General features: G+C 50.0%; 1 protein-coding gene across 1 annotated transcript in view; it reads right to left on the bottom strand.

Annotated features, from left to right (window-relative positions):
- TDRD9 (tudor domain containing 9) overlaps nucleotides 1–27,191 on the bottom strand; it is a 108,719-nt gene that overhangs the window by 18,040 nt on the left and 63,488 nt on the right. Inside the window, exons 23-35 of the mRNA XM_065906084.1 lie at nucleotides 26,118–26,171; nucleotides 23,950–24,066; nucleotides 22,649–22,756; nucleotides 19,450–19,550; nucleotides 17,817–17,990; nucleotides 16,410–16,521; nucleotides 15,117–15,329; nucleotides 14,766–14,855; nucleotides 14,062–14,322; nucleotides 12,805–12,960; nucleotides 11,816–11,886; nucleotides 10,348–10,457; nucleotides 9,910–10,006 (exon numbers count right to left, since the gene is read on the bottom strand). Of these exons, the coding sequence (XP_065762156.1) occupies nucleotides 9,910–10,006; nucleotides 10,348–10,457; nucleotides 11,816–11,886; nucleotides 12,805–12,960; nucleotides 14,062–14,322; nucleotides 14,766–14,855; nucleotides 15,117–15,329; nucleotides 16,410–16,521; nucleotides 17,817–17,990; nucleotides 19,450–19,550; nucleotides 22,649–22,756; nucleotides 23,950–24,066; nucleotides 26,118–26,171 (1,664 nt within the window). The remainder of the gene's footprint in view (nucleotides 1–9,909; nucleotides 10,007–10,347; nucleotides 10,458–11,815; nucleotides 11,887–12,804; nucleotides 12,961–14,061; nucleotides 14,323–14,765; nucleotides 14,856–15,116; nucleotides 15,330–16,409; nucleotides 16,522–17,816; nucleotides 17,991–19,449; nucleotides 19,551–22,648; nucleotides 22,757–23,949; nucleotides 24,067–26,117; nucleotides 26,172–27,191) is intronic.

Here is a 27,191-nt window from a genome sequence, read left to right as displayed (position 1 = left end):
TGTAAACTTAGGTTATTTGATTTTTTTTTTTCTTGTTTCTTGAGGTAGGCTTGTATTGCTATGAACCTTCCCCTTAGCACTGCTTTTATTGAATCCCATAGATTTTGGGTTGTGGTATTTTCATTTTCATTCGTTTCTATGCATATTTTGATCTTTTTAAATTTCTTCTGTGGTTTGTTGGTTATTCAGAAGCATATTGTTTAGCCTCCATATGTTTGGATTTTTAATAGTTTTTTTTTCCCTGTAGTTGACATCTAATCTTACCACATTGTGATCAGAAAAGATGCTTGAAATGATTTCAAATTTTTTTGAATTTACCAAGGCTAGATTTATGGCCCAGGATGGGATCTATCCTGGAAAATGTTCCGTGTGCACTTGAGAAAAAGGTGAAATTCATTGTTTTGGGGTGAAATGTCCTATAGATATCAATTAGGTCTAACTGGTCCACTGTATCATTTAAAGTTTGTGTTTCCTTGCTAATTTTCTGTTTGGTTGATCTATCCATAGGTGTGAGTGGGGTATTAAAGCCTCCCACTATTATTGTGTTACCGTTAATTTCCCCTTTCATACTTGTTAGCATTTGCCTTACATATTGCGGTGCTCCTATGTTGGGTGCATATATATTTATAACTGTTATATCTTCTTCTTGGATTGACCCTTTGATCATTATGTAGTATCCATTGTCTCTTTTCACAGCCTTTATTTCAAAGTCTATTTTATCTGACATGAGTATTGCTATTCCTGCTTTCTTGTGGTCTCCATTTGTATGAAATATCTTCTTCCAGCCCTTCACTTTCAGTCTGTATGTGTCCCTAGGTTTGAGGTGGGTCTCTTGTAGACAGCATATATAGGGGTCTTGTTTTTGTATCCATTCAGCCAGTCTTTGTCTTTTGGTTGGGGCATTCAACCCATTTACATTTAAGGTAATTATTGATAAGTATGATCCCGTTGCCATTTACTTTGTTGTTTTGGGTTCGAGTTTATAAACCTTTTCTGTGTTTCCTGTCTAGAGAAGATCCTTTAGCATTTGTTGAAGAGCTGGTTTGGTGGTGCTGAATTCTCTCAGCTTTTGCTTGTCTGTGAAGCTTTTGATTTCACCTTCATATATGAAGGAGATCCTTGCTGGGTATAGTAATCTGGATTGTAGGTTTTTTGCTTTCATCACTTTAAGTATGTCCTGCCATTCCCTTCTGGCCTGAAGAGTTTCCACTGAAAGATCAGCTGTTATCCTTATGGGCATCCCCTTGTGTGTTATTTGTTGCTTTTCCCTTGCTGCTTTTAATATCTGCTCTTTGTGTTTGATCTTCGTTAATTTGATTAATATGTGTCTTGGGGTGTTTTGCCCCAGGTTTATCCTGTCTGGGACTCTCTGGGTTTCTTGGACTTGGGTAGCTATTTCCTTCCCCATTTTAGTTTTCAACTATTATCTCCTCAAGTATTTTCTCATGCCCTGTCTTCTTCTTCTGGGACTCCTATGATTCAAATGTTGGGGTGTTTAACATTGTCCCAGGGGTTTCTGAGGTTGTCCTCACTTTTCTTTTTTCCTCTCTGCCTCATTTACTTCCACTATTCTATCTTCCACATCACTTATCCTATCTTCTGCCTCAGTTATTGTTTCCCTCCAGAGTGCTTTTAATTTCACTTACTGAATTATTTATTGACTTTTTATTTCTTCAAGGTCCTTGTTAAACATTTCTTGCATCTTCTTAATCCTTGTCTCTAGTCTACTCATCTGTAACTCCATTCTGTTTTCAAGATTTTGGATCATTGTTACTATCATTATTCTGAATTCTTTTTCAGGTGGACTCCCTATCTCCTCTTTTGCTTGGTTTGGTGGCCTTTACCTTATATTTCTCTGCCTTTTCATTTTATTTAAATTGCTGTATTTGGGGTGGCCTTTCTGTAGGCGGGAAGTTTGTGCTTCCTCTTTATTGTGGGTGGGGTTTGACTAGTGGCTTGTCAAGGTTTCCTGGTTAGGGGAGCTTGCATCTGTGTCCTGGTGGGTGGAGCTGAATCTCTTCTCTCTGAAGTGCAATGAAGTGTCCAGTAGTGAGTTTTGGGGTGTCTGTGGGTTTGGCATGGCTTTGGGCGGCCTGTATTTTAATGCTCAGGGCTGTGCTCCTGCGTTGCTGGAGAATTAGTGTGGTGTGTCTTGCTCTGGAACTTGTTGGCTCTTGGGTGAAGCTTGGTTTCAGTGTGGGTATGGAGGCTTTCAGATGAGCTCTTGTCTATTAATGTTCCCTGGAATCAGGAGTTCTCTGATGTTCTCAAGTTTTGGATTTAAGCCTTCTGCCTCTGGCTTTCAGTCTTCTTCTTACAGTAGCCTCAAGACTTCTCCATCCATACAGCACAGATGATAAAACATCTAGGTTAATGGTGAAAAAATTCTCCACAGCGACAGACACCCAGAGAGGTTCACAGAGTTACATGGAGAAGAGAAGAGGGAGGAGGGAGATAGAAAAGAGGAAGGAGGGGGATAGAGGTGACCAGGAAGAGAAGACAGGGAGTCAAAAATGGAAAGACAATCCAGCCAGTAATCAGTTCCCTAAGTGTTCTCCACAGCTCGGAACACCCAGAGAGATTCACAGAAATAAGTAGAGAAGAGAAGGCACAGGGAGGAGATAGAGGTACCTGGGGGAGAAAAGGGAGAGTCAAAAGGGGAGAGAGCAATCAAGCCATTAATCACACCCCTAAGTGAAAAAGGATACTAAAGATTCGATTCTTAAAGGTACAAAGTGCGTTAGTCACTCAGTCGTGTCTGGCTCTTTGCAACCCCATCGACTATACAGTCCATGGAACTCTCCAGGCCAGAATACTGGAGTGGGTTTCCTTTCTCCAGGGGATCTTCCCAACCCAGGGAGTGAACCCAGGTCTCCTGCATTGCAGGAGGATTCTTTACCAGCTGAGCCACAAGGGAAGCCCCAAAATACTGGAGTGGGTAGCCTATCCCTTCTCCAGGGGATCTTCCGAACCCAGGGACTGAACTAGAGTCGTCTCCTGCATTGCAGGTGGATTCTTTACTAACTGAGCTATCATAAAACTGATAACAAATATCAAAAAGCAAAGATTAAAAATCTAGAGGTTAACAATATTAAAAATACAAAACAAAATCAATCACAAAAATTATAAAATATATATATGAAATTTGCTTTAAAAATAGGGTCTTTTTTGCAAGGTAATGGTAGGTTATAAAAATGAAAGTTAAAGGAGTAATAAAGAACTTAAAAATTTTTTTAAATTAAAAAATGATAATAGTAAAAATACATTTAGGAATTTCCCTGGGGCTGTTGTGTCAGTCCGGCATTTTGGATGATGTACTCTGCAGAGAAGTTAAGTAACCAGGGTGACAATATACAGCCTTGATGTACTCCTTCCCCAATTGGGAACCAGTCCGTTGTCCCTTGTCCAGTTCTAACTGTTGCTTCTCGACCTGCATACAGATTCTCAGGAGGCAGGTAAAGTGGTCTGATGTTCCCATCTCTTTAAGAGTTTCCCACAGAGGATCTTCTTGACCCAGGGATTGAACCCTGGTCTCCTACACTGCAGGCAGATTCTTTACCGTCTGAGCCACCATGGAAGCCCATGCAAGTCTGTAAGCCCTGTTTGAATGTTAAAGGAAGTGACCAATAAAATCCTAAATTCTGCCAACCCCTAAGGCAGCAACTAATTTCATTTTTGCATTTTCTCCTCCAGTTTTTATATTAAAAAGAATAGAGTATATAGAGTTATTTAAAAAAGTATTTTTACTAATCTATTATTTAGGTTTCTAATTCTCACTGCACTAGACAAGACAACGTAAAGAATTTTTATCACATATGGTTTTTTCCTTACTTTTGAATTCCCTCCCCAGTGAAGCCTTATAAGTGATATTTCTGGAGAAAGGGTTGTAAACCTGTGTGACCTGTGAAAGAAGTCTAGCACCCAGTAAAAGCTTCAAGTTGTTTGTACCACCTTTCCACCACAAAACAATCACACACGCCAAGAATACAGAGCACTACATCCTCTTTGCAGAAAAGCTCACTGCTTCCCGCCACCACCACCAGCTCCTGCCACTTCCGTCTCCCACAGTTCTCCTAAATCCACTCATCCTCTCCATCCCAACAGCCACTGGCTTCGCCCAAACCACTGCCATCTCCCACTGGGCAGTCAGCGTCCGGCCAATTTACCCCACATCTACTCCTGTAGTCTGCCTTCACTGGCTTTTCAGAACACGTCCACTAATCTTGCGTCGTGGCTCAAGGGCTCCCAGCGGTGTCCACAGCCCCCTGACAGCCACCTCTGCGGGGCTCCACCACACAGCACACTCCCGGCCAGGCCCCTGCTTCTCTGGCTTCCCGGCAGCAGGGGCTCTGTTCCCCACCACACACACACCCCAGGCCCCTCGACCCAAGCTCCCTCGCATGGTATAGGCATTCGTCTAAAACACCCGTGTCTCAGCCCATGACAGGCTCAACAGATTATCAAATGAACGAACATTCTGAAATACTGATATTATCAAGTGAATAAAATATTTTTTGACGTGTTATGTTAAGTTGGAGAATAACTGCTTTGTAACACTGTGTTGGTTGCTGCCGCATACCGACATGAATCAGTCATGGGTATACATGTATCCCCTGCGACTTGAACCTCCCACCCCATCCCGCCCCCTCCATGTGGTCACAGAGCACCAGATTTGACCTCCATGCATCACACAGCAAATTCCCACCAGCTATCTGTTTTACATATGGTGGTATACACGTTTCCATGCTACTCCTTCCATTCATCCCACTCTCTCCTTCCCTGCCAGCCGTGTCCCCAAGTCTGTTCTCTGTGTCTTCGTCTCCACTGCCACCCTGCGCACAGGCTCACCAGTGCCATCCTTCTAGATCCCATGTGCGTGCACACATGCTAAACCCCTTCAGCTGTGTCCAACTCCGCGCAACCCTCTGGACTGCAGCAGCCCGCCAGGCTCCCCTGTCCAAGATTCTCCAGGTAAGAATGCTGGAGTGGGTTGCCATTTCCTCCTCCAGGGGGTCTTCCTGACCCAGGGACTGAACCAGCGTCTCTTATGTCTACCTGCATTGTAAGGCAGGTTCTTCACCACTAGCGCCACCTGGGAAGCCCATATATATGTGAGTATAAAATATTTGCTTTTCTCTTCCTCACTTACTCCACTCTGTAACAGGCCCTAGGTTCATCCACTTCATTAGCACTGACTCCAACGCATTCCTTTTTCGGTTGAGTAACACTCCACTGTGTGTATGAACCACAGTTTCTGCTGATGGCCATCCAGGCTGCTTCCCTGTGCCGACTACTGTAAACAGCGCTGCGATGAACCCTGGGGTGCCCGTGTCTTTTTCAATCATGGTTTCCTCGGGGTACATGCCCACTAGAGGAACTGCGGGGTTCAGTGGCAGTTTTATTCTTAGCTTATTAAGGAAGCCCCAAGCGGTTCTCCACAGTGGCCGTATCAACTTACATTCCCACCAACAGTGCAAGAGGGTTCCCTTTCTCCATACCCTCTCCAACATTTATTGTTTGCAGATATTTTTGATGATGGCCATTCTGACTCATGTGAGGTGATATTTCATTGCAGTTTTGATATGCATTTCTCTAACAATGAGCAACGTTGAGCATCTTTTCCTGTGTTTATTAGCCATCTGTACGTTGTTTTTGGAGAGATGCCTGTTTAGGTCTTCTCACTTTTTACAAATATTGATATTAAATATCTTTTAAATATTTTGGTAATTTTATTTGGCTCTTAACCAATGCAGACCTTTTCCCATCATCTAGATCAATAAAACTTTGGTGAAATATTCTAGGCAAACAGTTTACTTCTTGGTCCTAGACATATACATACACATAGACACACACTTTTTTCCCTCACTTTAATAAAAATGAAAGCGAATCACATTCTAAGTAACTCAGAGACTCAGACTCACTCACATTAGGCGCTGAGCATGAGCTTTACCTAACAGTCACCAAAATGCTTCCTTAAATGGCAACCTCACCCACATCTGTTTTTAATGAATGCAATTTATTATTTCAATTTATACAAAATCTTTCCAAAGCACAATAACGAGGGCTCACGAAAATGAAGGATGACAGCTTCACCGCGGCTGTAAATGAGACGCCACACCACATCTACGTTACTGCAGCTGGGGTGAGACGTAAGCTGACTGTTCACCTGTGACAACACGCACGTTGCGGCAAGGAAGGCCCTCGCACACTCAGCCCTGAGCCAGCCCCACGGGGTAGCAAGCCTACGCTCATCGACTCTATCTTACGTTAATGAAGGTAATCAGAGCGCTGAGTTTAATTCTCTTCTAGGGATCCTAAACACCCTATTGCACCTAAGAAACAGTGAGTAAGACCACAAAAATACTTTTACTTCCTTTACAAAGCATGCGTCAGATTCAAACTGAAAACTGCAAAAATCACAACAGGACAAAAGAAAGTATACTCCTCGGAGAGCACAGTAAAGGCGCGCTGTGGAGTCACCTCGGTCGGAACCGACAGACAGAAAAGGAGCCAAACTCTATATGAGCTCACTACTACTGTCTTTGGAAGGGCTAACTTCTCTAAACAAGGAGCTTTAAACTTATGCGCAATATGTTAAAATTATGTTGAAACAGAGTTCCTTACAGATGGTTCTTGCAAGCTAATATCCTAGAACTCCTCATATGCACCAAATAAGGAAATCAGTTCAGTCGCTCAGCTGTGTCCAACTCTTTGCCACCCCATGGACCGCAGCACGCCAGGCCTCCCTGTCCATCGCCAACTCCCGGAATTTACTCAAACTCAAGTCCGTTGAGTCGGTGAAGCCATCCAACCATCTCATCCTCTGTCGCCCCCTTCTCCTCCGGCCCTCAATCTTTCCCAGCATCAGGGTCTTTTCAAATGAGTCAGCTCTTCACATCAGGTGGTCAATTTATTGGAGTTTCAGCTTCACCACCAGTCCTTCCAATGAATATTCAGACTGATTTCCTTTAGGATGGACTGGTTGGACCTCCCTGCTGTCCAAAGGACTCTCAAGACTCTTCTCTAACACCACAGTTCAAAAGCCTCAATTCTTCGGTGCTCAGCTTTCTTTATGGTCCAACTCTCACATCCATACATGACTACTGGAAAAACCATAGCTTTGTCTAGACAGACCTTTGTTGGCAAACTAATGTCTCTGCTTTTTAATATGCTGTCTAGGTTGGTCGTAATTTTCTTCCAAGGAGCAAGCGTCTGTTAATTTCATGGCTGCAATCACCATCTGCAGTGATTTCAGAGCCCAAGAAAGTAAAGTCTGTCACTGTTTCTCCATCTATTTGCCATGAAGTGGAGGGACCAGATGCCATGATCTTAGTTTTCTGAATGCTGAGTTTTAAGCCAACTTTTTCACTCTTCTCTTTCACTTTCATCAAGAGGCTCTTTAGTTCTTCTTCGCTCTCTGCCATAAGGGTTTGTCATCTGCATATCTGAGGTTATTGATATTTCTCCCAGCAACCTTGATTCCATCCTGTGCTTCACCCAGCCCAGCGTTTCTCATGATGTACTCTGCATGTAAGTTAAATAAGCAGGGTGACAATATACAGCCTTGACGTTCTCCTTTTCCTATTTGGAATCAGTCTGTTGTTCCATGTCCAGTTCTAACTGTTGCTTCCTGACCTGCATACAGATTTCTCAAGAGGCAGGTCAAGTGGTCTGATATTCCTATCTCTTTAAGAATTTTCCAGAGTTTGTTGAATAAGGAAATATATTTCCTCAAAAGGTAAATGTTAAATCAATCTGAAACCTCCATAAAGAAACACCGTTAAATACTCTGTAATGCATACTGTATTAACCTTCAAAGTGTCAGGAGCCTAACAGCATCTCCAAGCCCTGCCCAGGCTGTCCTCTGTGGCTCTGCCCACCTCCCCGCTCTGCGGCCAGAAGCGAGCACCGAGGCCCTGAGTCACGGTGAGGGCTGCAGCGTCTCCGAGCCGCCTCCACCGGCTGTGAGCCCAGGAGGGCCCCTCTGAGAGCTGGGAAAGCCCAGACTTCGGGGAGTGCCAGGCACGGCCAGAGAGCAAGCCCAGGTCCCTTTCTTAATGTATATTTTCACCACCCCACCCGCTTCCAGTGCTTGACAGGTCCCTCTGCTGTGGTCTCACGCTTCCTAAGGCTTTTAAAACATATAGGGTATGGAGCAAGGTTTTTTAAAATTACAAAAGCAGCCCGTGAATACACTGGTCAACAGCTGAGACAGCCCGTCAGCACACAGGGTGGAGACATGAGCTGCTCCCCGCTCCCGTGCTGGCCCTCCAGGGCAAGTGGGCAAGGATGCTCCGTTGGGGGAGTATGGGGCGCCGGAGGTGATGGGGGAGCCCCTGCACAGGAGGACACCTGGCAGTGCGGTCAGACAGAGAGCCCGGCACGCGCCAGATTCCTCCTGCCCAGGCTCTGCGTGTCTCGACACCTCACCGTCCAGAATTCTTAAAGAGGTATTCCCCTTGGTGTAAAAAAAAAAAAATACGCTGCATTACTCAAGTCCTCAAGAAGTTTATATTGAAAAAAAAGCTGAAGCAGGAGCCTGGACGGACGTGGTGGTGCATTCCCAACTCAGACCCCCGCCCCTGCCCGCATGGAGCTTTCTGACTGGAGCATCGCACCCGGTGTGTTGATTTCACATCTGTCTCCCCTACAAAGACCCAGAAGATGCCTTTATTCTAGAGATATGTATCAAACATTATTACAAAACTAGACAGAACCCAAATTCCAACACATAAAGGCATATTAAATTCCTTCAGGGCCAAAGCAGGTCAGAAACAAATACAAATGTAAAAAAAACTGGGCAAAGTTGATAAAAGCCACGATACGTCCACTCAGTAGTATATGATGCAATGTTCACAATGAATATTTACAAAGATGCCACCGTACTATAAAAATGCTTATAAAGTGTAGTATGAAAAAATAAAAAAACAAAGTAAAACGTGCACAACACCGTAAATCAACTATATACTTCAATTTTTAAAAGTGCATATATTTATCTAGGTGAACATTGAATATAAATATACTGGTAATGTTAACTTTTTCCCCATACAGTATTTTTTTTGTTAAGTAGCATATGTTTTTATAATAGGAGAAAAAGACATATAATTATCATCATCATTTCTTAGAAAGCACTGTATATCTGAGACGTGACAGCAGATTCTAAGCGGCCCTCACAGGAGGAGGGCAGAGTCGGCACAGGGCTACCTCCCCTGAACTCTCACCAGGAGGCTGGTCGACGGACCCGCGCCTGCTCCCGGGAGAGCACAAGCCTCGGGGGCCAGCCCTCCTCAAGGGCACGCAGGCCCGCCTGTGTCCGGGGAGGCCTTCCGTCTCACCCTCCAGAACGTGGGCTCCCGAAGGCCCAGCCGCATTCCTTTCCTGCGTCCCCGCCACCCGGCAACCCAACAAAGCCCAGCAGGGCTGCCGCCTCGGTGGTGGCCTGCGAACCCTGGTGTTCCAGTGCAGGCCGTGCACAGGGCAGCCTCTCCGGGCGGCCTGCTGTCGGGCTCATCCTCACTCCGCCCCAGGGGCTCCGCCTGCTTCTCAGCTCACGGCCCGCAACGCACAGGACACACCGGTGTCCGGCTGCCAGAGCACCTGGCGTGGCCGCCGGCCCCCCCGGCTACGGACACGCCCCGCCGCAGCGCTGCTGAGCCTCCGATCCCCTCTCGAGTGTATTCGCTGCTCTGTCACCAGGGCCCCGTGGGAGGCTGCGTGTCCTTGTCGGCCCTCTCAGCATCCTTCTGAACAGGATCCAAGCGCAGCCCCACAAACCACGTGAAGGCTGAAACCGGCAGGCAGACCCACAGGGCGCCTTTCCGTCAGCGCTCTCTCCCACGAGGACGCCCGCCTCCCCCACCGGGCCTTGTCCCGCGGCGGCCTGGGGCCCAGGCTGCGAGCGCTCCCCACCTGAGCTCCATGACCGGGGCGAACAGCATGCTGAGGAGCGCGGGCAGGCCCGGGATGTGCGGCATCAACGAGGTCTCCCGGAGCAGCATGGTGGACCCTGCGGGCAGGCACGGCGGGCGGTCACCGCGGCCGCCGCCTGCATGCGGTCGTCCCCACAGACACCCGGCAGGGACGGGCGCCCTGGTGTGGGTCCCCCAGCCCTGGGGAACCCTGCCGCCTGAGGCCCTGGCTCTGATCCTGGTCTGTTGGCTACTCCTCCTCTCCTTTCTCCTCAGGCCAAGACCTGAGATTCGCCCTCCTGTCTGGCCAAGATAACGGAAAGCATGGATGGCCAAGTCCATGCCCGCGGCCCTGCGTGGGGAGCGGGAGGCCGGGACTCTCCGGCTCACAGGCTCGGCGCACAGCCCAGGGGCGGGGCGGCCGGCGCCCCTGGCTCACCGGTCGTGTTCACTGAGAGGGACGCGGCGACCAGCAGCCGCTGGTGCACATCCTCCGGGCTGTCGCTGATGATGACCGAGTTGATGCTTTCCTTCTCGATCCAGACGCACCTGGAAACAGAGCTGTCAGGAGAAGCAGCCCCTCCACAAGGCAGCGCCTGACATCAGACCAGGAGGAGCCGCTTCAGAGACGGGCCGACCGGCAAATGCAGCGAGCGACCTACCGCAGTCCCGGCCACACCCAGACCCACGTGCTGCCCCGGCCTGAACCTCCACGTGCAGCCAGACCTCCACCCGCGCTGTCCACCTGCAGCGGCCGCCGCCTGCGTCCCAGCAGGCTGTCCCTGGACACCCGCCTTGGGGAAGCCCGGCCTGGCCCACCTGCGCCCTGCTCACAGCGGCCCAGCAGGGCCCCCTCCACGCTTGCTCCTCCCGAACCTTCAACTCTAATTGCAGGTCAGCCTGTTGAGTCCACACCAAAAGCTCTCCTGAGCTTTCTGCTCCTCCTGCGGTGGACACAGTCCACGGTGACCTGCCTGGAGTGCAGAGGGAACAGCCTCTGGAGTCTCCTCTGTGCAGGCTCTGCACCCTCTCAAGTGCTCGCAGGGCGCCTGCCTACCCTGGGGCTCCTGATGCAAACCTGGGGTTGAGCTCTGCGTCCCTCACAGGCTCTCGGGGACACGCGTGCTGCTGGTTCTGGAGGAGACTCCGGCAAGCCAGGGCTTTCCCCTGCAGCCCAAGCAATCATTTAAGATGCACAAAATGACGCTTCGCATGCGTCTCCTGAGGAAATGCCTGCTGAGGCTCGGCGCCTGGTGCCTCCCAGCGGTCCTCCCCTCTCACTGCCCCTCCTCAGGAGAGCACTGGCTCCCCCTCCTCAAGGGAGCACTCACGCCAGGCCTGGCCTGCGCCCCACCCCACCCCCCCCAGCCCCCCGCTCTCAGGACCCTCCCGGAAGCCTTCGCCCTGCCAGCACGATGCTCCTGGTCTTCACTCCTCCGCACACTCCAGGTCTCAGCCTTCTGAGTGTGGTCAGGGCGGTCTGAGACCCCTCCATGGTGTTCCATGAGCCCATCAAGACCCGCCCCAACCCACCGTGAAGTCAGAGGTCTGCTCTGTCCAGCCGCTGTGCCTGCTGGACCCATAGCGGGGGAGGGGGGACCTGTGCTGCGGCCACCACTGCTCTCTCTCAACCCCCCCAGGACACAGCAGGCACGACAGACCTGCTGGACGAATGACGCCGCCGCCAAGAACAGAAATGACGACGGCCCTGACAAAGCCCAGGTCTCAGCACAACGGTTTTCACCTAAGAGAATGTGGGGACCTTAGGTCTGGAGCAAGCGCACAGGCCGGAAGGACTTGGAAAAGGTAGCACGTTCCGAGAGGTTAGACACAGAAAAGCTTCGTTTCTGATAAGCCCTGAGAACAGAGGAGCAGAGAACGACGCTTCGTGGCGATCTTAATCTTACCTGAATTTGGATGTTCTGGTCAGACTATGACACTTCAGTTCGTAAGGGTTAAAAGGCCCATGAAGTACTGCCTGTACACACAAAACATACAAAATGTTACCAACAAGTAAAATGTCACTTTACTTCCATTTTAAAAATCCAAAAGTCAGCTCACAGTTTAAAAGAAAGAAAAAAAAGCTGTGTCTTAGTCATAAGGTCTTGAAGATTTAATGGGGAAAAACACCTTAAAAGGGGTATTCTTCTGGGATGCACCTGCTTCCACCAGTGGTTTGCTAACCTTCATATTATGCATATAAAATACACACACACACACATAGGAGCCTTTGGTCGAGAAAAGTCAACACTGTCAGACACGTCTGTGAAAGGACTCTCTTCGCTGCAGCAGCAGCTCTAAGACCACACGGCCAAAGGCCAGGCCAGTGAAAGCAGAGCCCTGACTGGGGGAGGGGACACGCCCCAGCCAACCCCGCCCACCAAACGCCTCCACGCGACGAGGCTGAGCCCTGACGCTGGTTCTCCGGACCCACAGCCCTGCTCCCTCCCTCTGACGAGCAAGCACTGGTCACTGTGGCTGGAAACGCAGTCTGCCGCTCAACTGCCTGGCTTTGTTGCAAAGCTCCCGTCTATTCTGCCTCCTTGGAACTGTCTGAGAGGCTGCCTCCCGGGCTTGAGTCCTCAGAAAGTCCGCCAAATATAACAAACATAATCCTCCGCTTTCAGGCTGTGTAATTTTTATCACATGGTGTCGCCTTTGGAAAGGTTGACTTAAAAAAGAACCACTCAAAAAAAAAAAAAAAAAGACTAGTCAAAAGCCCATCTCCACTAAACTCTAGGTGTTTCTCATATTAGTACAGGCTCCACAGTGAGAGAAGTAACAGCACTAAAAACCAAGAGCAGAAAACCACCGTGACCTCCAGCCACAACGCAGCTTACTGCTGTAGAGTGTTCAAAGCTCCTCACTGTGCTTTAGAATAACTCCTGTAAATTACCTTGCAGTTTGGGTTACCCAGCTTATTGGAAGAAAAGCTCTCTAGCAAAATCCGGATCAGGTACTTTTCGTCTTCTTTCCCAGGAGATACCATGGACATGTCTGTCAGGTTTTCTACTGATTTGGAAAAGAGCCCCTTGAGAACTTCATGGCTTTGCTAAACAAAATAAGAAATATTCATTTTGCTGAAAGAAAAACCAGTATTAAGAAATTTTATTCCAAACTAATCAAAGCATTTCATAGGCATGACCTTATCATTAGGTGACCTTTACATCATTAAGATGTCAAAAGATAATTTATCAACTCAAACAAAAGAAGACAGAACTCACTAAAGGCTCAGTCCATCAGCCTTTACTACCTTTCAGTCAAGGTGAAACCTGCTCGGTTGTGTCTGACACTTTGCGACCCTGGACGTATACAGTCCCTGGAGTTCTCCAGGTCAGAACACTGGAGCGGGTAGCTTTTCCCTTCTCCAGGAGATCTTCCCAACCCAGGGACCCAGGCATTGAACCCAGGTCTCCCACACTGCAGGCGGATTCTTTACCAGCTGAGCCACAAGGGAAGCTTTCAGCCATCAAAAGAATTGAAGAGTGACACAGGGTTTTTGTACACAAAATGTCAGCTTCACCCTGGGGCTGTGACCAGGACCCCTGGTGTGTTTTCTCAAGTGGAAACACAAACCCAGCCGGCTCTATGGTGACGCTTTCCTGCTGGTTCGCCCCCTGCCCAACCCAATACCTCATCCCCAGCAGATGAGATAGAAGGAACCACCTTCAACATGAGCTCCAAAGTGACATCTCAAACTTCGAGATCAAGAAAGCCAGCTTCAGAAATGGTTTAGAAATAAACAGTTGAAAGACATTTTGAAATGTTTCAAACACTTGAAACAAATATTTTATAAAGGAATTATAAAATTCATTAGGGACATAAATCTTGGAATCCATTTTTTAAAAACTCCCCAAAAAGAGAATATTTTCACATCTAACTTTCGTTCCAGGAAGAAAAAAAAAAAAAAGACAGTTTCATAACCGGAAACCAACAAGAACAGTACCTGGCCACCAAATCACCTGGCCATCACGATTTGGTCTCAAAGAAAGCAGAAGACATTTAGGAAGGAACCACAGACCTCAGCACGCCGATCGCTGTCCGGTTCTGCACCCCTTGAGGTCCTGAGAGCGGGCAAGGGCCCCTGCGCCTCACCCCCCACCCCGCCCACGGGCGCGCACACACGCATGCTCCAGCCACAGGCAGCACGCACCTTGGACTCGTAGGGCTCCTCGGCCGGCTCGGCGTAGCCCTGCCCAATGAGGATGCCCCGTATGCTGACCGTGTCCTGCAGCCCCGAGGGGAGGTAGGCGTCCACGTGCAGGACGCTGTGCATCACGGAAAAGACCTTCACCAGCAGGGTGCGGCCGCTGACCAGGGAGGAGAAGCGCCGGCCGGCCGCGCCACTCCAGCGCTCGCCGCACACCAGACACTGTGCCGACGGGCGCATCTTGCAGATCTTGAACTCCAGGGCCTGCAGGACAGAGGGCAGGGCCGGACGCTCAGCCCAGACGCCACTCAAAGTAGACCTGGGCAGGGTCTGCACCAGGGACCGCCACAGATCCTACTGGAAGCACGTCAGGGTGACCGAGGACGTCACAGGTAAAATCACGTGGTTTCGCTAGTCGATGACATAAAAGCTTAGAATGACTTTTACAAAGCACAGGTGGGAAAGCATTAGAAACGTCACTAAGTTTGAAACCCTCCGTGTACTTTAGCCTGCTCCAGAAGCACTATTAGCAAAAACATCTACAGCAATATATTTTGGGGAAAAAGTAGAAACCAGACTTGGGGAGTACAAGAAAATGAGTGTCTTCCTGCTCTGGGTCTTGGCCCATCTGCAAGCTGAGGGGCGAGCCCTGACCTCCAACACCCCTCCGGCTTCACACGCTCAGGACACAGGTGTGTCCCCCTCACCTGGAAGGGGAGCTCAAGAAACTGGCAGGGGATCTCCATGAGGACACCCAGCGCCACGCGCGCTCTGTTCCCATAGTCCACGAAGAACACCTGTAGGAGGCGGGGTGTGCGTCAGCGCGAAGCGGCCAGGAACCCGGACTCGGCCACCCCGGCCCGCCCCGCTCCTCGGGACTCCCGGGGACGGGGCGAATCCTCAGGTCACTGAGGCAAGGGACGACGTTCCGACCGGATCACTTCTCTAATTGTAACCATTTTATATTTACCTTCCATTTGCAAAGACAGAAGGTTTTCTGTCAACTGCTGTGAGTCTGCCTCATTTCCCGTTGCAAGATTTATTACAGAAAAACATACCTCTGCAGAATTTCCGGAAACATAGAGGATCTGTGCTCTGAAGTAGCTTTCCTTATCATTGTCGGCAAAGGGAGCCAGGCAGACCAGGTCTGGGTGGGGGTGGACAGGCAGGGGCACCAGCGTGAGGCGGTTTATCGCGGCGGTCAACCTCTTCAGAAACTCCCAGTTCTTCTCATCGGTCCTGTACCCCCAGAAGTGTCCCACCTCAACCACCTAGAGGGAGGAGGAGACGAACCCTGGAGAGGATCTCTGTCTAGAGGAACAGGCATGCCCGCTGCAGGCCTGACGTGCCGCAACACCCCCCCCCCCCTGCAGGTCACAAGCTCCATTTCCTGCCCCCAGGTTCTCCAGGCTTTGAGTCACTGCTTATGAGAAAAGGGGGGTTCTGGTCAAGTGAGGTGAGGGACTGTGACACACGCCAGCAATGCAGGCTCTGGGGCCACATGAGACCAGGGCTGTTCCACCCTGGCCAGCCCCCAGGGTCCGCCAAGCCCACAGCGCCCCACAGGCGCTCTGGGCGAACACGCGGCCCCCGGAGCGGCGTGGTGGGGAACGCGGACAGCCTCACCTGCTGCCGCCACCACATGGCCCTGGTCGCGCCCCGGCAGCCCTCCAGTCAGCAGGGGGCCAGGCTGCTAAGGGGGGTCTCCCAGGGACAGGGACCACGCGTTTGCCAGGAAGCCCGGGGCAATTTAACTGAAATTTTATTTTGAAGAAGCAAAAACTACACTCCAACAAATAATGCTGCCGATGCTAGCTTTGCTGATACAAACTGAATTACACAGGCAAAAAGCACTGAGCCAGTAACATTTTACATACCCCTATTGTACCTTATTGTAAAACTGTGTTTTTCAGCATTTCAAATGTACTAACATTTTAAAAACTAAACTTTGATTCTACGATGAATATTTGTGTTTCATTTTGTGTTACAGCCACGTTTCAATTCAATGAGTGACAGTGATTCAAGCTCACCCAGACTGACTCCAGGTGACCTTTAACGATGCCCTTTAAATCATGCTAGTGTGATCCGTGAGGGTCCTTCACAGAGAGGTTTTTCCATAGTTGAGATACAGGACCACACAGGCCATGGCTGGTCGAATTTGAGGATGAGAGGAGCCATGGACACAGAGGGCCGACCGTAAGTTATCTGAGGACTCAAGGGTCCGGTGCGCGTGACCAAGCCACACAGGCTGCGTGCGGGTGCATCTCCACGCCCACTGTCCCGTGTGTTCAACGAGGCATTCTACACAAAGAGGAGGAAGAGCTCTGATGCCTGGGTCTCACTGCTCTCACCTCTGTGACTTCGATCGTTAGCAGCAGGTCTGTGATGGTCCGCGATTTGTCCGGCGTGTTAAAGGAGACTTGCATAGGATCAACTGTCTGCTTCTGGAAGTCCACGTTCACCCTGTTAAGACACCACTTATCTTAAAAGGCAACAGAGGTGTTACAAAGAACACGTGTATGTTTACATACATGAAGTTACTGCTTGAACTAGTCCACAGATACTACAAGAAAAGGTTTTAATAAAATACAGACAGTGATGATGAATCGCATCTCGCCTCACACGAGAGACCCTTCGGGTGTCCTGGGCTGCCCCGGGGCAGGTGCGCACCCGCAGTCACACACTACCCTCTACAAACATATCCGGACGCTTAGGACTGTCATGGAATTTCTGCCTTCCAGGATATAAAGTCTAAATCTGGGAACTGCAAGGTCTCCTGACTTGCGGGTTTGGAGGTGAGTGACCCTTGACCTTTAGAAACCCACAAATCCACACCTATGTCATGTGACTAGAAAACACACACATGGTTTAAACCCAAAGTTACCATCACCCCTTAAAGCAGTAACACAGCAGATGCTAAAATGCAAGGAGATAAAACTAAAGTTTGATAAAAGCTTTCCTTTTTTTCCTAGTCATTTTATTCTTAAATGAGGAGGAAGGATGATGAGAGATCCTAACCCGCCTCTCTTCCCAGTCCACAGACCCATGTGTTAAGTACGCGTGGCCCAGGCAGTCAGGCAGCGGGACGGGTGCTTTCACACGGCCCCAGACTGGGCACATCCAGCTGCTGCCCTGACAGAGTCAGGCCATCCCACACCAGTCACACTCGGGGCCACACTTCCCTCCCTCCCCACCCTTCGACTTCCAGTTGGACGCCTCGGGGGCTTATACAATGACCAACAGAAAAGACCCAGGACTGCAGCTCTGTGGGCGCAGCCCCGAAAGTGGCCCTCTGTCAGGGACGCCGAGGGCATCAGGTCGGTCCAAGAGGCGCAGAGCCGCCGCCTGCAGGGCCGCACCCCGGGCCGGGCAGACCCTCCACCCTGCCCACCAGGAGGGGCGGCCCGTGTCGGTGTCAGCTCCACCAAGAACAAGGAAGACCGTCTTGTGCTTGAGAAAAGGAGCGACGGGAAGGAGGAAGAAGGGGGCTGACACCAGGCTCGGGCCCCTCGGCTTAAACTGAAGATGACACGATGATTCCGCCCACTCCCCCGGACAGCCCTGATGACAGGCGCCACAGCTGTCGCACAGACGCAAACGCTGAGGCTCAGAGAGGCCCAGGGCCGTGTGCCGGCACACGGCAGCCCCCAGGCCGGAGCTCGCAGTGTGCCCTTAGGCGCGGTGAGACAGCTGTTCAAACGCAGCGCTGAGGACACGCAGTCAGGGGGAGAGCCGTGCCCACAGCCCCCCAAGCCTACCGCGTGTTCCGGAGCTTGGAGACGGCGCCTCCCTGCACCTTCGCCTCAATCTCCTCTGCGGAGTGAACACTGAGGTCCAGGGGCGCTTTGAGCTGAGACATCTTGATGGCCATGTACACAGCGGGGAGCGTCTTAAACCTCTCTGTTGGATTCCGTGAGAACTCCACGAAGGCCCTGCTCCACAAATACAGATAAAAAATGAGCTTACGAGGCGTCTCAAACAGAACTGTATGTTAATTTCTCTCAAACAGAAGCGTATGTTAAGTGTATGTTAATTTCTCTCAAGGTTTAGATAGAGATTTTCAGCTACACATCTCCTCAAAACTACCAATAACTAACTTCTCAACACAGGGTTAATCCAGAAGATGTATTCAAGAGGAAACTACTCACTTAAAAGCAATAAAAATTACAATGACATACCATTAAATCAAAACCAAGTATCATCCTCACGTATCATGCAGTATAATGTGAAATAAAGATCAACTTCAAGAGGAATGTTCAGCTAAGAAATCTTAATTGTCATCATTAGGACAAAGTGATAGGTCTGGGTTTTTTCTTTTTTATTGTAGAATAAAATGCAGAGAGAGAACCACACAGCTGAGCGGCTCAGTGACCTTTCTGGTCCCCCACAAACATCCGGTTTATCACGTGATGCTGAGACACGCCCCCTTGCCCCCCTCCAGTGTCCTGCTAGCCCACCCCGCCCTCTGCGGGTAAGAATCAAATATGCAGCGTGGGTGCCTGCCAGGCACTCCCTGGAATAAAGGGGAAAACCCTCTCTTCACATCCGTTGGCGAATGAATGTCAAACCACCCAGGTCAAGCATCACACTCAGAAACAGACTTGTGACCCTCCTCCAAGTGCTGTCCCGGAGAGCGCGAGCCTGGGGAAGCCGGGGCCCTGAGCTGGTAAGAGCGGCCCGCTCCATCGTCCCGTCCACCCCCAGCCTCTCTGCAGCCCCTCCCCATGGGACTGTCCCGCCTCAGCTCCCTTTCCGCCCCCTCCACTGACCCCCACCTGCCCTGGGCTCCCTTCACGCACATCCATTCCACTCCCACCAGCTGTCTGTAGAAGGCACCCAGGTCTCTCCTTACAGATCATTTCTTTCAAAGACTCTAGACCACGACTCCATGATTCTCCTCTTCCCTGAGTGTTCCCATCTCAAGAGGTGGAGCAGGCCGAGCCCGCGACACCCCCACCTGCCTCCCAGCCTCCTCCCGCTCCCTCTCCTCGGTGGCTCCTTGCTCCTTGTCCCCCAGGTTCTACATGACTGAAGCAGACAGTCTCCTGGGGGCATCTCTGGCAGCCGGCCCACCTGTGAAGTCTCAGCCACACACAGCCCAGTGCAGCGCACCCCCTGAGCGCCAGCCCGCACCCCTCACACTGCTGAACACCCTGGGCGTCAGACCCGGGGCCACACAGCTCGGCTCCTTTAGGAGGAACTCGGCTGAGAGGACACACTGCTCCTGACAACGACATGAACCACAGCTATGCTACGCTTCGAGAGCTGTCCACAGCGGCCCTCTGATGACCCATCCTCCCACACGCCCAGTTTCAAGAACCAGCCCCTGTAAACAGGAAACTCTCACGGCTCTTTCGTAATTGCCGTGGGTTACAAAAGTAGAGCACTTACTTTGCCCCGTCAAACACAATGGACTTGACTTGGCCACACTGTCTGAAGAGAGACTGCAGCTGCTGGTGGTAGAGAAATCCATAGGGAGGGATATGCTTCAGCTGCAAAACACGGCAGACATTAGCAGGGGCGGACCCAGAGCCCCCGAGAGCCACCGCGTCCACAGAGCAGAGCGCGGCCTCTAACCAGAGAGGCGGGTCCCACAGCAGGGCGCTGCAGGACGAACGACTTCTATGGGTAACTAAGCTTTAATAATACACACTAAACAAAGCCTAACTCTTCCACATTGTTCAGTTGCTCAGTCGTGTCCAACTCTTTGCAACCCCATGGACTGCAGCACTCCAGGCTTTCCTGTCCTTCACACCATCTCCTGGAGCTTGCTCAAATCCATGTCCATCAAGTCGGTGATGCCATCCAGCCATCTCATCCTCTGTCGTCCCCTTCTCCTCCTGCCCTCAATCTTTCACAGCATCAGGGTCTTTTCAAATGAGTCAGCTCTTTGCATCAGGTGGCCAAAGTATTGGAGTTTCAGCTTCAGCATCAGTCCTTCTAATGAATATTCAGGACTGACTGCCTTTAGGACTGATTGGTTGAACCTCCTTGCAGTCCAAGGGACTCTCAAGAGTCTTCTCCAACATCGCAGTTCAAAAGAATCAATACTTTGACACTTAGCCTTCTTTATGTTCCAGGTCTCACATCCCCATACATGACTACTGGAAAAACCACAGCTTTGACTAGACAGACCTTTGTTGGTAAAGTAATGCCTCTGGCTTTTTAATATGCTGGCTAAGTTGGTCATAGCTTTTCTTCCAAGGATCAAGCGTCTTTTAATTTCGTGGCTGCAGTCACCACCTGCAGGGATTCTGGAGCCAAGAAAAGGAAGTCTCTCACTGCTTCCACTGTCTCCCCATCCATTTGCCATGAAGTGACGGGACCAGATGCCATGATCTTGGTTTTTTGAATGTTGGGTTTTAAGCCAGTTTTTTCACGCTCCTCTTTCATCTTCATCAAGAGGCTCTTCAGTTCTTCTCTGCTCTCTGTCATAAGGGTGGTGTCATCTGCATATCTGAGGTTATTGATATTTCTCCTGACAATCTTGATTCCAGCTTGTGTTTCATGCAGCCCAGCATTTCTCATGATGGACTCTGTATAGAAGTTAAATAAGCAGGGTGACAATACACGGACTCCTTTCCCGATTTGGAACCAGTCTGTTCTTCATGTCTGGTTGTAACTGTTGCTTCTTGACCTGCACACAGACTTCTCAGGAGGCAGGTCAGGTGGTCTGATGTTTCCATCCCATCAGTTTGTTTTGACACACACAGTCAAAAGCGTTAGCATAGTCAATGAAGCAGATGTTTTTCTGGAACTCTTGCTTTTTCTCTGATCCAACAGATGTTGGCAATTTGATCTCTGGTTCCTCTGCTCTTTGTAAATCCAGCTTGTATATCTGAAAGTTCTCAGTTCACGGACTGTTGAAGCCTAGCTTGGAGAATTTTGAGCATAATCTTGCTAGCATGTGAAATGAGTGCAATTGTGCAGTAATCTGAACGTTCTTTGGCATTGTCCTTCTTTGGAATTGGAATGAAAACTGATTCTTTCTCATTAAAACAGTCCAAAAGTCCAATACACAGAAGTTAAGACTTCATTCTATCTTAAAAGAACAGAGCAGCCCATGTATCTTTGTCAAACATGGTATGTCTACGCAGGCAGTGGTGGGAATGTAGACGCCCCTGAGAGGCGGGAGTGGGTCCTCCTCACGCAGGCAGCACCCAACCAGGAGGCGCTGGGCAGCCCCTCCCTGCCTCTCCCTGCTCCGCCCCCTCCCCACACCCACCCTGCCCTCCCCCGCAGGGCCATGTGGGCTCTGGTGTGAAGCCCCAGCCCCGCCCCGCGCCCAGCACAGCCCCAGGCAGGCAGTAAACGGCAAGGGCCGTGGACTCGGGTCTGCGCTCAGCCCTGCCTCGTCCAGTCTCTAGGCAAGTCACAGAGCCACCCTCGGACCCCCCCAGCCACATCATGAATTAAGGGTGATGATAAATCTCTCACTCGAAGGGCAAAATGCAAAGAAAAATGAGTAAAAAGCACCGAGCAAAGGCGCTCTCAGAGGACAAGCAACTCGTCCACACGAGCACAAACTGGGCTGTTATAAAGCACACGGGAGGGAATTCTGGCCGCAGAGCGCGCGGCAGACAGGCCACCCGGCGGCTGAAGGAGGCAGGCACAGTCCGACATCCAGACCCCAGCGCCGCGGGGTCCTCCCCCAGTGCACAGGGGAGGGGAGGCCGCCGCCCAGAGAGCACGGCCATGAGGATGGGCAGAGGCCCAGTCAGGCTTCCCCGACCTCGAGGCAGAGCGGGCCGAAGCGCGGAGCTCCCCCGAGCACCTCCCCCCGCCCGCGTGAATCCGCTTCTTCAGTACCAGGGTGACAGGCCCAGCAGGCGGAGGAGAAGCTGCAGTGCTGGCGGGCTCACTGCCTGCCCGGGGCCTTGCCAGGTCTCTGCACCCCCTTCATTAGATGCAGCTGATGACGCAGCAAGAGTCCATGAAAGCCCAACTCCCAAACGCTTTATTTCAGCTGCCAACCTTGAAGTCACCCTGGGCTCAGGTTTGATTAAACACAGGGTCCACCAACATTGATCCAGTGGTGAGTGCTGTGACTGACCATCAGATTTGCCCAAAGCTCACATTATTTAAACACTGATTTTCAGGCCACACTTGCTAGTTCAGATTCTGTGGCACGGGCCTCAAGTCTGAATTTCAAAATAAACACACACTCTAGACAATTCTGTTATGTGTGAATGGGGATCAGAGTTTAAATCACAGTACAAAGCTGTCAACCAAATAACCCTTTACGCTTTGCGTAAAACGAAGTTAGCTATTAACCGCGTGCTCTTAAACTTATGGAGAAGTATCTTAAAGGCTTCAAAACAAGACGAAGCAGGCAATATTAGCATTGAATACTTCACTCCACAAGGCTTTCTCTCTTAAGGCCAGGTCTATGAGACAGGAACCAGTGGAGGCATGTGAAAAGGTGAGACAAGCCATGAAATTCACTTTAGGGGTAAAAAATCCACTAAGCATTTATACAGACACAGAGGGGAAATGAAATGTTCCCTATCAGCCACACTGGACTGATGCCTGTCTGAAGACCAGGCACCTGGTCTCCCCCAGGGAAGGCCGCCCCCCACACCCCACCTACCACGACGGTCGTCTTCGGGTCTTTGCCCGCCAGCTCCCTCACAGCTATCTCTTCATCAGGCTGCCCGAAAGTAAAGTAATTCGGATAAAAAGCACCTGCCAACACAACCTGGAAGACAGACGTATTTTCATGAAGTAACAGCAAGATTTTATCACATTGTCTCATTAATACACTAATCTCATCCCAGAATGACATCCATAATATAAAAGATGAGTTAATATTTTTTTTAAAAACGTGGGCCTTTAATCAATCAAGCAGAAAGTCACGATTCTGGTTACTTCCCCGTAACAGAAACACATTCTACAAGATCATTCCTCCAAGGAGCCTGACTATTTCTCAGAATGAGGTTTAGGGCCTTCCCTGGCAGTCCAGTAGTTAAGATTCCACTCTCCAAATCCAGGGCACACAGGTTCGATCCCTGGCTGGGGAATAAGATCCCACCAGCCACATAGTGCAGCCAGAAAAATGAACGAGGTTTAGAAAACAGTGGTAGTTGAACGAGGACACGAATGACAGCACACACAGGGCCCTGGGGGCTGGCCAGCATTTTCTACCTTGTCCTCAACATACTTCCTTCCATGGGTCAGGCCTTCTCCAAAATGTTCAGGTAAAGTTACAATTGGGGCACACAAATTCAGAGCACCAGGCCTGCCTTCAATGTTCACTTCTAAAAAGCACTCTGCAAAGAGCCACTTCTTCAGTTAAACACATGCCATCTGAAACCAACACCCAAGGAAGACTCTCCCAACCTTAAAGTAACTTGACATCCGTTTCCCAGCAGCCCCCAGGTTACAGGACCCCAACTCTGTAGGCATCAGCCAACACAGGGCGCAGGACAAGACCTCCTCCTCCCCTGAGCCCTGAGCTAGAAACGCTGGCTGCCTTTCCAAGATCACTTCCCTCTACACAAGCCTAGAAGGCTCCAGCCAACAAGGGAGTCTGATCACGGCCGCCAAAGTTAAAACAACTTTTCGATGCAAGGTAAAAGCAACGTAATATTAACAGTAATTTTACTTTCTTAAAAGCCAAAATAAAAGGATCTCTCTGGAAGCAGTAAAGACAGCAGTCTTCAGAAACACTCCTCCAGACATCAGAACTGGGTCTGGATCATCAACTCAGTGACACAGAAACCCTGAAGGCAAGAGCAGTGTTTCCTGTTCTCCAGCACAGCGTGAACACTGCGCATCTAGGCTCTCCTGTGGGACACAACTCATATCAGAAACGGGGAGCAGGCCCTTTCACAACCGTGAGACCCAAGGGGCAGAAGGGACCAGGAGAAGGCATGCAGGCACCCCATGTACCTGCAGGATGAATCTCTGCTTGTGGGGGTACTCCTGGTCCATGACAGGCCGGCGGGAGTCAACATACATGTTGAACTGCGAGATCCTCGTCTTCAGCTCTTCATATAACTCAGCCACCTAAGAAAAACACATGGGGAGATGGTGTCTCCAGGGGACCATGCTCTTCAGGACGGTGGGAGCACGAGAGAAGGAGCAACACCGGGAAACATTAGGGCGCCTCTGGGTGAGACGCCGCAGCTGCGGAGAACCAACGCCCAGGCCTCACTAACCAGGGGTGGCAGGGACACACAAGCGCCACAGCGACAGGACACGGCACTGTGAGTGCTGCAGTCCCAGCTCACACACACACAGGAGGCCACTGCAGACGCACACGCCGCCACCGACCACGGCAGGGGAGCGGGACACCCTGACCACAGCCCTTGCTTTAAGGCCTCAAAACACTTCCAAAACCTCCTGCCATAAACAGGTACTGCTTTGTGATTAAAAACAATGGCTACACAGTCACCCTGAACAAAAAAACCTCTTTAGTTTCAAGAATCCTTTCACATAAAATGATTTCACCACACTTCAAATGTATACACACAAGAATACACAAATCCAAACACCTATGAACGCATCATAAATTAACTTACCACAAAATTATCTCAGTAAGTGACAATAAGGAAAAAACTATACAAGCACAGTTGTAAACGTAGCTGGAAAAAAAACTACGAAAAAGAACAGTAAGGACGGAAACCCTTAGAAGTCCTGACCTACGAGAAGAGGAGGAGAGCCTAGGGACACAGCAGGAAGGGCCAGCCTGGCCCCTTTCACATTCACTACTGAAATCACCCAGAAGGCAGCAGGAAATACAACTTGTCTAATTAAAAACCGATTTAAAATTATGCAACTCACTTTTTCTGCCCAAAATGCAATAAAAATCAAAATATTAACAATAGAACAAGATACCTAAAGATATTTCTTTCTGCCTAGAAACTCTAACACTCTTCCAAAAGACCCTGAATCAAGCAGGAGGCCAACGGAAAAATAAGCCTCAGACGGGGCAGCAGTGAGTGCCCGACAGCTGGGAGGGAACATGCGTCCCCACAAGGATGTCAAAGGCCAACGGGCTCAAACCACTCACAATAAAACTCACAGCTTTAACCACTGTTAATTACAAAGACTGAAAGTGCATCCCACTCCAATATTCTTGCCTGGGACATCCCATGGGCAGAGGAGCCTGGCAGGCTACAGTCCATGGGGTCTGAAAAGAGTCAGACAAGACTTAGAAAGACTGAAAGTGATAATAAGTTAAATTCTCATCTCAGTAACACTAAAAAAGTAAACCAGAGAAAAACTAAATTAATGGAAAAAAGCCAAAGTCAATCCACTGAAATCTTTCACCTTTCCTCTCCCCCAAAATACCTGCACACTAAAACTGTCAAATCAAACCAGGAGTAAGTTTTCCGATAATACAATAAAACAGACACAGCATCTTGCAAACCGGTGCAGTAAAGGACCGAAGTCAGCAGGCCCAGCTGGCCACGCCCTAGACGTTCCGAAGGAAGGTCTGGCTCTGGGCAGCTCACTTCCGGGTCCCTGGCATATCCTGCCCCGTCCGAGCATCGTTGCTCAGCTGAGGCCTTGGGTGCAACAAGCAGTTCATGGAGCAACGTGACATCGTGGGGGCGGGGGGCAAGGGGCCTGGGCCACATGGTATCAGTGTGACCTTCGGAGGTGCTGAAAACTAAGGCAAGTAAGGTCAACCAGAGGAGCACCCCGACCATGCAACCACCCCCCAACACAAGCTTGCACACCAAGGCGCCGCGAGCCTCTCTGGTCCGCAGAGGCGCCTGCAGGCTGTCAGCGCCCGTGCCGCCCAGGGGGCCCTGCCGCGAGAGGCCAACTGCGGGCGGGGACCTGGTCCCTCCGGGCTCCTCCCCACCCACCTTGCGCCTTTGCTGACCTTCACCTGTGGCCTTCAGCTGTAACAAACTGTCACTGAGACGGCAACACACAGATTCTACTAAGGCTGGACACCGGATGCACTGCCCGGAAGGCTCACTGCTGCCCGTGGGGGTCGCGAAGAGCCCCACATGACTGAGCAACTAAGCGGAGCGCAGCACCCTGGGCGCTGCGGGCACTTGATAAACGGCGCCTTCACCTGTGTTCACAGAACACACACTTACCTCTCTGATTCTCTTGATCTGAATGTAATTTAACCGTCCCCACTCAAGTTCATCCTTTAAATACACAAAAGCACAACACTCAATGTTAATGTGACAAACGAGGACTGACACACCCACTGTAACACACGCATCTCACCAGCAGGAGTACAAACCAACGGGAAGCACAGGCGGACTCTCTCAGACGCTCAGTCGTGTCTGACTCTGTGACCCCATGAACTGCAGCACGCCAGGCCTCCCAGTCCATCACCACCTCCTGGAGCTTGCTCAAACTCATGTCCATCGAGTCAGTGATGCCACCCAGCCATCTCATCCTCTGTCGTCCCCTTCTCCTCCTGCCCTCAATCTTCCCCAGCATCAGGGTCTTTTCCAATGAGTCAGCTCTTCACATCAGGGGGCCAAATTATTGGAGTTTCATCTTCAGCATCAGTCCTTCCAATGAATATTCAGGACTGATTTCCTTTAGGATTGACTGGTTGGATCTTCATGCTGTCCAAGGGACTCTCAAGAGTCTTTTCCAACATGACAGTTCAAAAGCATCGATGCTTTAGTGCTCAGCTTTCTTTGTGGTCCAACTCTAACATCCACACACGACCACTGGAAAAATCACAGCTTTGACGATACAGACCTTTCTTGCTAATGTCTCTGTTTTTTAATATGCTGTCTAGCTTGGTCACAGCTTTCCTTCCAAGGAGCAAGCAACTTTTAATTTCATGGCTGTAGTCACCAACTGCAGTGATTTTGGAGCCCAAGAAAATAAAGTCTGTCACTGTTTCCTTTGTTTCCCCATCTATTCACCATGAAGTGATGGGACTGGATGCCATGATCTTTGTTTTTTGAATGTTGAGCTTTAAGCCAACTTTTTCACTCTCCTCTTTCATCTTCATCAAGAGGTTCTTTAGTTCTTCTTCACTTTCTGCTATAAGGGTGGTGCTATCTGTGTATCTGAGGTTATTGATATTTCTCCCGGCAATCTTGATTCTACCTTCTACTTCATCCAGCCTGGCATTTCGCATGATGTACTTTGCATGTAAGCTAAATAAGCAGGGTGACAATATACAGCATTGACGTACTCCT

This window comes from Muntiacus reevesi, chromosome 15 (assembly GCF_963930625.1).
Source record: "Muntiacus reevesi chromosome 15, mMunRee1.1, whole genome shotgun sequence".
Classification (NCBI taxonomy): domain Eukaryota; kingdom Metazoa; phylum Chordata; class Mammalia; order Artiodactyla; family Cervidae; genus Muntiacus; species Muntiacus reevesi.
Note: the sequence above shows the minus strand (reverse complement) of the source record. Positions and strands in the feature narration are given on the sequence as shown.